Below are 12,311 nucleotides of genomic sequence, written 5' to 3'. Positions count from 1 at the left end.
TAAAAACATTTCCAGGATATCTACAATAAACCAGACCGATCACTGCATCATTTCATCAGACTGGGGACAGTTTTTTTTTTTTTTTTTTGGAAGCAACCATCCCTTCATGTGATTATTCAACAGACCTGAAAGTAATTTAAAGTTAAATTAAACACCGTTATGTCAAAAAGTAAAGCTTTTATACTGTATTTCCTTTCCCCTTACAGTAGTGTTGTCAGAGCTGGTGTTTATTTCATTCCAATATTTTTATTTTCATCCCCAAACACCTATTTTCACCAAAAATGTTCCTCATGAAACAAAATGTGAACCACATATTAAAAACGCTCTTATGTTGCCGGGTATTTCATCAGGACAGGAGAACAGAGAATACTAGAGCAATTTTTTCCTGAATTTTAGCACCTGTTTTGAAAGTCTGAATTAAAATCCTTTGAATGATGGTAGTTCCAACAGCATTTGGCTGGTGGCAAATTCATTTCCATCTGGTCTCAAAATGGCTTCTTACAAACATTTTACCCTCTTGTACCTTTAAGACTGTTTGTGCTTTGCCCAGTTGTTGCTCGTTTGTACGCTAAATCTTTCCAATAGCCCCTGACACCTCAACGCCAAAGCACCTGCACGTTACTGATGAACAATTAAACAAAAAGCTCAGATTTCATTCACGTGAATCAATCCTCAATGTAACAGTAAAGGAAAGAGCAGACGCATATGAAGTGAAATGAATAAAAATGAACTGAATTCATCAGCAAGATCATGATTTCCTTACTGCACTTTTTTTCCTTTTCAAAACAATTAAAAACACCATAAAATGTTATTTTTCTTTTTTTATCAATCAAGTCCATATTTCAAATTCACAATAGATGATCAGTAGGGAAGTCTGGGGGCAGCAGAGCAAGTCTTTAGTTTCTTCTTCAGTATATTATTCATCCATCAGTCCTTATTGAGAGCCGTCATTCCCACCGAGTGTTCTGCTGGAGAGCCAAGGTGTCGATCACAGAAAAGTATACTGTAGTGATTTTTTAAATATATTCCTGTGACTGTCTCATCTTTCTCTTCGTGTCATCAAGTTGACATGATAAAACAAAGCATGATGTGCCAATACCTGAGCCTGTCATTCATTCATTCATTCCTCTGTTCATTTGCATTTCATGTGTTATTCTTTGTCCCTTGCTCTCTCCGTGTAGCGCTCTTCCGCCAAGATGTGTCCTTGCCCTATGTGACGGTGGTGGAGTTCTGCCCTCGGATGGCACACCAGGCCATGAACACATCTCTGTGGAGGAGAAAACATGAAAGAAAAAGATTGTTTTTACTCTATGACAGTCAAAATGTATGCAGGGTGTGACGTCCGGACAAGATGCACTTAAAATCTAGTTCTATAATAAGTATATTATATAATAAGCTCATTAGTATCCCAGTTTTGACTCTTATTCAGGATATAATGTTTCCATGGAAGATAGAGAAACCTTGTTATTCAGCTCCCTTTATGTAATTAAAACAGTATTTTGCAGGATGTCATCAGTGTCACACTTTCACTTCCATTTCAGTGTTTGGATCATTACATCGTTTATCATCATCACTTTTTGGTGAAACCTGAACAAGGTGTTTACATGCCACAGCATTACAGTTTCTATCAGAGTACCAAAACATTCCACAACAACACTTGCAACTTCAGGAACTCACTACTGTAGTGACACACAAGCTGATCACTGACAACAAACAAACAAACACAATCACTTTAAAACAACTCTAGGACCCAGATTTGTTGTGCATGTCGCTGTTTTTTGGACACACCTGCAGTGTGTGGCGACACACTCGTTGCTACAGTACTCCTTGTCCCAGTCTTTGCTCTCCACAGCGGGGTTGGTGCAGCCGGCACGCACACAAATGTTACGGCTGGAGGTGGGAGTCACGCTCAGGACGGGGGCAACGTTCACCTCGACCTCCATCTGAGAGACAAAGCAAGACAAAATACAAATACATTAAGGTGTTCATCTAACTGTCCGCTTCAGAGCTACATACAATAAATTCAATTGCTGTTTAAGCCAAACTTCCTGTGTTGCACAGTTATTCTTACCCCTTCCTCGGCCACTTCCTCTCCTCCCGTCACCACATCAGCCGTCTGTCCCAGCTCCACCGTCAGACCGGAGGACACCGACGTAGGCGTTTCACCGGATGACGTCACAATGATTGGCACGCTTGAATCCGACTGCCGTGACGATGGGACGACCTTGATCTGCAGCGGAGGCGGAGCTGTGGCGGCACCTCGTGGTTTGGCCTGCAGAGGCGGAGGGGCCTGGGCGTGCACCATCTGCTGCAGCCGAGGCGGAGGAGGGGTGCTCTGCATCTGCTGCAGCGGCGGAGGCTGGCGCGGCGAGGAGGCGGGCGTCGCCGTGACGGATACGCCGCCAGAGGGCAGCTGCGTCTGCTTGATGATGATCTTGGTGACAGTGGGGGGGTTCAGGGGGATGGCGGGGGGCGGAGGCTGGGGTTTACTGGCGCCGGTGCGGGAGCGTGTGGTAACTTGAGGCAGGTCCAGGATGATGTTGGAGGTACAGATGTTGGTGATGGTGTTCTCCTCGGGGTTGTAATGCTGTGACCTAGTGGCGCGAGCGGCTAAGGCGGCGGCAGGTGTGGCTGTGATAGCGGGAGCCACGGCTGGAGATGGGGGTGATGGGGCGGTGTCCATGACTTCAATAGGGGCCTGAAGAGACGATAAAGACGTACAAGAAGATGTTTGAACGCATTATCTGCTATTATGTAGAATATAATTACACACTTATTGATGATGTTGATTCTGTGGTTTATCACCAACCATAGCGATGCAATATGCATCCCTGATTGTTCAAAGTGGAACATCAGCAGGCACAAATACGAATTACCGGCTGTTTTTTGCTTGTGTTTAAAACAATAATAAGTTCCTCAATAAGAAAATGAGAAACTTTGAATAACTGTCGATAAATTATAGTTTTAGACTGCCAGACAATCAACTAAAAACTAATCAAATCCCAATAGTTAAGCTATTTCCAACCAATCATAATCTTTTAGGAGTGCGACCGACTACTTCAAAAGACACACTGCGTCATGACAGCTGTCAGCTTTTACAAATGGAGGATGTCTCGTCATTCACAGGCACTAACCTGAGAAAGCTGGCTGGCTCTGTACTCCGCCAGCGCCTTCAAGTAATCCTTCTTTGCCGCTTCGTTTTTCCTCTTGTAAACCTGGAAAAAAAAGGGTAAATTATGCACTGACATTAGGGTTGTGTTTAAATCTCACCACACGTTTATGAGCCCATGTCTGCTTTCATACAGCTGACACTTTTAAAAGACATCTCCACTTCTCAAATCTTATTTTGTCTAATTACAACACTCCAGCAGAATTTCACGTATAAAACAAAACAACATTGTGTCACTTTTCAGTCAGAGACACAGTAAGCTTTTGTAAAAACACATTTTAAATCTTAGCTAGATGTGAATGTTTTTCTACAACTATTCCATGTCAGAAAGACAAATTCAAGGTTTTCCATGACTGCAGGAATACTGGGAAAAGTTTCCTCCGTTTTCCCTCTTACCTGTTTCTGGTCCTCCCCCAGGCTGTCCCACATGGAGGCCACTATCTTAGAAACTTCTCCAAATGTAGCGTTGGGATTTTGTCCCTTGATAGCTGCCTGTGTGTCCCTGAAGAACAAAGCGTAGGCTGACACGGGTTTCCGGGGCTCATTGGGGCCTTTCGGCTTCCCTTCTTTCCCTACTCTTTCCTGTCCAACAGCTGGAGAGACGCTGGAGGCGGGGGCAGAGAGCGGGGAGTCGGACAGGGAAGGATCGAGGGAGATGACTCCGGGAGAGACCGCCAGGGAGACTGGAGATACAACCAGGACGCTCTGATTGGATGAGAAGACAACAATGTTAGAATACTACACGGCAATAACTTCCAGAAAATGATCTATTAAGTATTTTAATTTCTGATTTGATAGATTTGCCTTTAAAGTCACTGCAGATAGCATTTCTCGGGCAACACCTTTTTCAGCCTATATTTGTTTACATCTTGGCAAATGTACACCATGAGCAGTTCCTGTTTGCACCGTAACCAATAACTCACCTGTATAGTTCAAACTCTCGCAGATAATAGCGTGTTCATGTACGACCCCACCGATTATGGCAACAAGCTGATTATGACAATAGGTTTTGACACTCACCCTTCTAAAGTCATCCATGTCGTCATCCTGGAGCGAGCTGGTAGGCGACGCCGTGGCCGACAGAGGGTGTTCAGGTGACTGCGGGCGTTGCAATATGTTCCCGCCGCCCAAACCGAGCCCCAGCTGAGCGCTGAGCTCTGACTGGTCGATAGTGGTCAACTGGTTGGACCCCAGCAAGCCCTGGCTCATGTCACCCAGTGGGACGTCGATGGTCACCGGGGACGAGCTGCTGAACTGAGAGCCGATTGGATGACCGAGATCCTGGGGACAGAAAGAAAACAGGAGCATAAAAAGTGAGTGAATTAAACTGGTGTTTGATACCGAGACAATTTCACAGTTAAAGTGTCCTGCACTCCGCACCATTCCCAGTGACGACCCCAACAAAGCACTTCCTCCTGACTGGTTGATGACTCCCAGACTCAGGTGCTCCAGTCCCTGTGAGGGGGCGTTGACGTAAGTGGAGGCGAACGAGGGGTCGTCCCCTTCCACCACAGCGTTCCCAGGTACCACCACGCTGTCGGAGGGGCCGGTGTCCGACAGCTCCCCGAAATGGGACACCACATCTGAGACGGTGAGGGCCGAGTCTGGATCCAAAGAGATGGGAGGTATCTCGAACTCCTCATCGCCAAGGCTGGGAGTGTGGAATGTCTGGAGAGTAGACGGAGCCAGAGGAGGACGAAAGCAAAAATGGGAGAAGAAAAATGGAAAGAGAAGATGATAGTAGCAGAAGAAGAATGGGAAGAATAGCGAGGATGGAAGAGGAGAAGAGAAAACAACTTTGTGAGTAATTGGGGTGGAGAGGAGTAAACAACAATTTGGAAAGGAAGGTAAGAGAGCCACGAGAAAGTTGGGAGAGGATTACGGTTAGTAACTACAGCTTCCTTATACACAGAAGACTTCAAGATTCATTTCCTAAGATTCTAAATATTGAAATAGCTCTACAATACTCAGGAGGGATCGAGGTGAGTGTGGAGAGTTGCTTTCAGTGTTCAGGGGCCGGTGTCACAAAGCAAGATTAGAGGGTTAGCGAGCGCTCTTTGGGGTCCACCATGGTAATGCTGGAGGGAGATCACAAGTGGCTCAGTCAAGCCAGACAGCTCAAAGAGGGCAGGACTTTGTTGAACTTGCTTTGTGATACAGGCCCCTGGTCATGCACCAAAAAATAAAAAACAGCTTTAAGCTTGAAACTGTCGAAGCATGCCATCACTCACAGCTGCACAGTGTGCTGAGGGGTGAACAGCAGGCAGCAGACAGTGAGAATGCTCATGACTGCAATATTACTGAAATGTATGTGCACAAAACCGCCACTGCAGATTTAGACCAACAGTGTAAAGGTGTGTTCAGATGCAGTATATAAGTATATTCTGATGCTATAATACTTTTACTTAAGTAATAGATCTTCCACCACTGATTAAAACTAGGTATGAAGTAGTTATATTTTTAGGTATTAAGGGGATGTGACACTGATAATGTCATGCCTGTAAAATGCTCTCAAACCATATTGAGTATGCAGCTGTTACATTTCTAGCATTACTATTCCTCTAACACTGTTTTCTGATCCACTCCACTACTGAGGTGAAGTCTGCTGCTCCTTTTGGAACGTTTCAGTCTACTCTGATGACAAAACAACACTGAAAGATGTATAAATAAACTTTTATCATGCAATGATAGGTTGGTCTCAAACTCAACACCTCCATGTGCATCATGTGTCTGCAGCTGCTTCACAATAAACTCCCTTCAATCATCCCATCATTTGACACTTTGGATGAGTCAGTTTTGCAGTTTTGTCAGCTCTGTATTCTGACATGGCGTTTGTTGATTCACTCTCTGTAAAAAAAAAAGCCTGTTTCCTAAGTGACAGCAATCATTAAAAAAAAAAGGTGTCTGAATTTAAGTAGGAGGGGTGTGAAATATAAAAGTATTTATAAATAAGTCATACTCCACCAGCAGATCCAGCGAGGTTGAAGAGGTCAATGGGTTTAGTGGCACACTAAAAAATGTGAGTATGTCAGTAAGTGCACGTTGAAGTAGATTACAGGTGCCATGGGTCATATTTGTGGCATTAAAACTGTTTTTATATGTACTCATGGCACTGACATTAAATGGCTCATACATACAGTACAAAGGGTTTTATTCTCTATGACTCACACATCATATAGAATTCATGAAAGCTGGGAAAGAAAATACAGTGGTGCATGAGCCTGATTGGCCTCAGTTTGTGCCTCTAGTGTGTCACGGTGACATTCAAGCCACAGAGCGAAGCATCCATAGTTCTGAAAGATAAAATATGTGGTGATCTTTAAACACTTACCAGAATCGTCAAAGACTTTTAACCATCTGGATAAAAAGGCCGCTGCACGACAAAAAAGATTATGTACTTTCTAATCCAGGTAGCCAGAAATCACATATCTCCTTGCTTGATTTTTACAACACAAGAACAATAAATGTGTTGTACTGTATGACATTATAAAATAATGTAATGTAACATTAATATTGACAAATACATCTCAGAGTGAAACTTTTACATTTGGGTTCAGATTGTTCAAAATGAGCAAGCTATGATTTTCCCCCAGGAAGTGGCGGACGAGGTGGTGAGCCAAGCCATATAAATCCTGACTAATTGTATCTTGTGATACATTTTTTAGTTAGTAGATGAGGACTGGTTCCCAACCTGGGGCTCTGGACCGTTCAACCAGTCACAAGATAAATCTAAGGGGTCAAAAGATGAATAACAACATAATTTGTCTGTTTGACTTTTTCTTATGAATTAGTGGACAATTTTACCTCTTCAGGCCTCTATAAATTATTCAAAAAAACAATTTAAAAAGTAAGAATCAGGGGTCCCAAGTAGATATAGACTTGTTTTAAGTTACCTCAGGTCAAAAAGGTTGGGAACCAATCGCCACATTTACTAACCATAAGACCTTTAATGTGTGAAGTGGCACACAGTTAAGGTTTATGTTTCATTTCATAAAAATTTATTCATTTATTATGACATAATTTTGGAAACTGGTTAAAAATATTCAGTCGTGCAGCAGATGTATTATGTTTTCATCCAGATGGTTGGAGGCGTCTTTGAGGATTCTGGGAACATCTTCAGGGCAGTGGTGAGTGTTGTTGAACAACCTTCTGGGTTTTACCTTAAGGAAAAACAAACGTTTATGCCATGTTTATGCATCAAGACAGTTGTACAATTACAGAGTTGGTGTGGTGAGGATTAAAATACTATGCATTGACAATATAACACTATATCCATGTATCAATTTGGGTTTAATTACATTTAACAATAGACTTTGGCTGATGTGAGGGTTTGGTTTTCAGGAACATCCATATTATCAAATGCCAAGTCTGATATATTATTCTCCAGTCGTAATTACGACTTGGATTTTGACGTGACCGCTATCTAAAAAGTACTATGACTCTGATATGACATGAAAGCAGCATTGGCTCTGAGACTCCAATGTGATGCGATTCTGCATGACTGTAAGCAAAAACATAAGTCCACAGGAGGAAGCTCCATAGCAATGAACAAAAACCTGTCAAGAGAGAAATTCAATGTCATATAATTCAAGACGCGAAGGCCTACCTCTGAAGAGGAGAGGAAGGGATGGCCGGACCCAGAAATTGTCAGGTAGTTGTCACTGCCTCCAGGGAACTGAAACATTAAGGTCCACAAGTTAGGAAAAAGATAATTATTTTAAGAAGGTGTCTTGGTTTTTCTATGTTCTCCAGAAGCAGACTTCATCTTCTTCATCTATCTGACATTAAAACACACAGGGACATGGCGATCCAACAAGCAACAGTGAGGCAGAAGTTCATTGTCCAGTAAACCCACAGAAACAACAAATATATAAACAGTGAGGAGCGTTTAGTGGCAGCCTCAAGTTAGATTAAATATATGAAGCCGAGGCGGTGAAGTCACATTGTGTCCGTCTGTGGGTAAGAGACGGTTGTCTCATTCATAAAATCAGAGTCACCTTGTTGTCAGAGTCAAATCCATTGAAAGACTGCGGATCCAAGAACTCTGGATCACCGTCGTGCTGCCCGGTACCGTCCGTTAAATCCGAATAAAAATTCAGGTCCATCTTTTCAACTGGGCCTCATATGTCAAGTTAGCTATGAGGCCCCTCTTCAACTCAACAAGATCTTACGCAATTAACCGAAATAATCTGTATTTTACCTATGTTTGAAAATGTGTGGTTAAAGTCGTTTCAGGTAGCTACGAAGGGAAAACACCGAACCCAAAAATACGAGTCAATATTAGCTGAAACGTTATTTCATATGAAACCGCCAACAGTGACAGCTTTTGCACAGATGTTTGGCTAGCTCACGCGACTAAAACGGAGCATGTGTACGCCAGCAACCATGCCAAAAATAACCTGTCTGCTGGCTGGCTAGCTACCGAGGTAACGTGGCTGTTACCGGTCTATATTGCTGACTTGTCCAACCACGATTTAGCTTTAGCTGGCTTTGACGCAAGGCTGCAGTACTCCTCACTTCACGACCAGCCTGGCGACCGTTTGTCTGTTGGTCCACAAACGTATCATTCACTCAATGGCCGCAGCTAGCAGACACAGCTACCATACATTTAACGAACTGTTAAAGCTGCTCGAGAGGTCCGGGAAACGAAAATGATCGTTTCAAGGTGTCAGACAGGGAAGGAAAGCAGACCGAATCCCCGTTTCTGCTTCGTGTTGGCCCGGGCCAGGCTGATCAATGGATCCCGAGCCACGGATCGTGGATGGGATAAACGGGAAGGGGCAAGCTAAACGATGACGACGCCGGATGTCGTGCGTTACAGGTTGCAAAATAAAATCAGAAACCTAACTTAGCATTTTTTTTACTATTTAGTTGAGATGACAAAACAGCAAATTATTGAAAAACATTACAATACTACCCACAAGACGAAATTACAGGGACAGAATAGGTCATAACCATGGCCAGCTAAGAGAACCCCCTTGGCCTCCAGCCCCCACACACACCTCCCAATAAGTGTGGGTGTAACCAAACATTAGGTTTTAATCTGATTCCTGGTAACACTAATTATCGCTATCGATATCAATATCTTTTATTATTAATACAAGCTAATGTTTACGGGGGGAGCTAAATGTCATGATTTCTGAGGTGAAAGCATTACCACTGAATGAATGAACATAAAAGCATTTCGTATAACTATTCTCGAGTTTATTTTTCAGTTGTAAAATGTCTAATTTAGTACACAACAACTTTGTCACAACTCGTTTAATACCCAAATTTAAGGGACCTATATCAAAGATATCTGATTATAGACTTATGCTTAAAGAAAAATGGATATTGGGCGACATATTGTTTGAATGTTATTGGTATCTCAAAAATCAAGTTTTAGACGTAACCGCTGAGTTACATTGTAAATTGAGTGTATATTTCGGGATTTTATTTTGAAAGCGGTGACAGGAAGCTCTCGGTCACTATGTTCCTCTCGACATTAATCCAACTAACTAGATCAGTTAACTTTAATACAGTAGCTTTAAACAATACATTTCGTGTCTGACATGGAGTGTAGCAGCGAAATACACACGACTATGTTGTCGAACAGACTATTTCTACTGTTTTAACAAGTAAAATATCAGTTATTTGAGCTTTTAACGGCCGCCTATCAGCTTATTTTACCTCCGGTTCTTTCCAATGGTTCGGTCCAATACAATCCTCTAGCCAAGTGGTACATTAGTGAAATGTCTTAAGAATACATTTACAGATAAAACAATGAAACCTTCAATATCTGGGCAGATATTTAACGTCTGTATAAGTTAAGCTGTTTTGGTGCCGGGTGCTAGTTTCAACGTTACATCAGCGTAGGATTATTAAATTAACACCAGGAAATTTGATTTAAAACCCAAGTGTGTAGGATTAACCGTCTCTAAAGGGGGAAAAAAGATTAGGGTGAAGTTAAAGTAACCGATTTATTAAAGGGATAATAAATGAGACAGGCCGGGTGATCCGCTCGTAACAAGGCCATCATTGTTGTGTTTGTGACAACCAAAGATCGTGAGTTGTTGTAGATCAAATTTGAAGACAAAGGTGATTCTTTTATTATGTCAAAAGTTTCTAATACCAACTACGCTTACCTCCATGCTCACCCCCGAAATCTGATTAATGTTTAGTTTTTATCCCACTTTTGCAAGTGAACTTCGCCCAGAATTGATTTCCTCAAATATCACAACAAGGCACCGGCTTCCGGATTGTACGTACAAGTGGAAGTGACCTCACGACGCAAAATGGGACGTTGGCGTTCCAGAATAAAAGGCAGTTGATTTGGGAACGCTCTCTTTTCGCTGTATGACCATTCATATTTATGAATATAAAGTTTAGCGTTCAAGATAAGAAGAGTTAAATAAAAATAATAAGTAATTATGAAGTAATTTCTGTATTTATTAAGTTTGTTGCATTACTTAAGTGTCTGAATTTTTAAATATACTCTGTTGGAAATAAAATATACAATACAAAGTCACACAGTAGTTCAAGACTAAGACATGTGAAATTACTTTGAACAATGGACAAATTTTCATGGCTTTGTCGATGACAATATATTTGGTGGCTGCTTTTAGTTTCTGTATTTATATACCTTTGTTCCCTTGTTTTTTTATTGTTCTTTTATCGTTTTATCCTTCATATTTTTTGAAGAACTTTACATGAGTTAAGTAGAGTTATCTTAAATATTGATCCAATGATGCTGGACAAAAACTCCTCTCGACTTTATGACTAACCTCTCAAAGTGTTTCACTGTAGCGTGCAGTATGTAAAAAGTGGCTTCAAATACAATTAAGTTTGGTCTCTTTATGTAAAATTATTTATCAAAAAAGTCAAAATTATTTAAATGAATCGATAATTGTTAGTTGTATATTATAAAAAAGGCACCTCCCTATCAACAAATTAATCAAATTATTAATGATAATAAAACCTTATGAATTATAGTACTGATATCAGCCAACACAAACAGGCATACTTTGTCTTTAATGTAATAAAAGAAAAAGGTCTTGTAACTTTTCTTTCAAAATTGCTTTATTTATTCTTGTCTTTTTTTCAAGCAAAGTTTTTTTATGATTCCTTTTTATATTAATGTAATTAAAAAAAGATAAAACTTGGGACCTTTTGTTGTCTTTATGTACAAGCAAGAAAAACAATGTTTAGGAAATAACAATGAACATAAAAGAATCCCTGCACGATAACACAAAAAAAAGAAAAAGAAAAAGAACAAAGCATTAGAGTGGAATCAAACACCTCTAGTTTACAGCTCCTTACTTAAGCAACAAGCTCTCATTCACACACGCACACACACACACACACACACACACACACAAAGCAGGACGTCAGCAGGTTTAGTTTAGGAGTGTGGTGAGGTGGAGAGTGGAGAGTTTCAGAGCACAAGCTCACACTACACAGCGCAGCCAATATTCTCATTAGAAGGAATGAAAAACACCATACTGTGTCAAATACACACATGTATCATTCTCACACACACACACTTCTCTCCGAGTGACAGTGACATTTTGACAGCATGCAGTGCACTGGTCCTCTCCACAATGGTCCAATATGTCAACAATACTGTTTACTGTTTTCCAAATGTTTCCAATCTTCCCTTTGCGAGGCCTTCGCAAACAACAACCACAAAGTCTCCTCTCACTTCTTCAAACATACTCTACACTGCCATCATGTACTCTAACATGACTGTTCACATGCAGTCCAACATGGGGCCAGTTTATGGCACGGCACAGAGAAGAACTATGATAATGGTCCTTATCATTGGTTTAATTGTGGTTTTCCTGGGATCTTTGTTGTCATTACAAATCCATATATGTGGTGCATTGATTTAAGTAACCAAGCTATTCCCATCGCACAGCCGGTACCACACAACTGCAGAGCCCACGACTGCCGATTCACTGTGTTGCAGATAAAGATATGCGTCACTTGTTAATAATGTAAATCATTTATGTCATTTTATTTCATCAGATTATGGAGGAGCAGCCCATTTCCACCAAGAAAGATAAAAAGACTCGGTGGCTAAATCAAAATGATGCAATTAAATGTCATATTTAATACTCAGAATTTTGATTTAAGAATTTTGACTCATCTAAAAATTTACTTT

At 41.2% G+C, this 12,311-nt stretch overlaps 1 protein-coding gene across 1 annotated transcript; it reads right to left on the bottom strand.

Moving 5' to 3' along the window:
• tox4b (TOX high mobility group box family member 4 b) lies at nucleotides 1-8,274 on the bottom strand. The gene is made up of 10 exons (XM_070929751.1): nucleotides 8,167-8,274; nucleotides 7,776-7,844; nucleotides 6,129-6,179; nucleotides 4,550-4,837; nucleotides 4,190-4,450; nucleotides 3,566-3,874; nucleotides 3,135-3,215; nucleotides 2,072-2,698; nucleotides 1,789-1,943; nucleotides 1-1,267 (listed from the first exon to the last, which is right to left on the bottom strand). Exons 1-10 carry the CDS (start codon nucleotides 8,272-8,274, stop codon nucleotides 1,210-1,212), a joined length of 2,007 nt encoding a protein of 668 aa, XP_070785852.1. The 3' UTR covers nucleotides 1-1,209.
• Nucleotides 8,275-12,311: the final 4,037 nt, after the last annotated feature.

This window comes from Enoplosus armatus, chromosome 23, assembly GCF_043641665.1.
Source record: "Enoplosus armatus isolate fEnoArm2 chromosome 23, fEnoArm2.hap1, whole genome shotgun sequence".
Lineage (NCBI taxonomy): Eukaryota > Metazoa > Chordata > Actinopteri > Centrarchiformes > Enoplosidae > Enoplosus > Enoplosus armatus.
Note: the sequence above shows the minus strand (reverse complement) of the source record. Positions and strands in the feature narration are given on the sequence as shown.

Coding starts and splice junctions, on each gene's coding strand:
- tox4b (XM_070929751.1), bottom strand. CDS start 8,274: ATGGACCTGAATTTTTATTCGGATTTAACGGACGGTACCGGGCAGCAC. Junction 4,451..4,549: donor TGGGGTCGTCACTGGGAATG/GTGCGGAGTGCA, acceptor TTCTGTCCCCAG/GATCTCGGTCATCCAATCGG. Junction 3,875..4,189: donor ACATGGATGACTTTAGAAGG/GTGAGTGTCAAA, acceptor TCATCCAATCAG/AGCGTCCTGGTTGTATCTCC.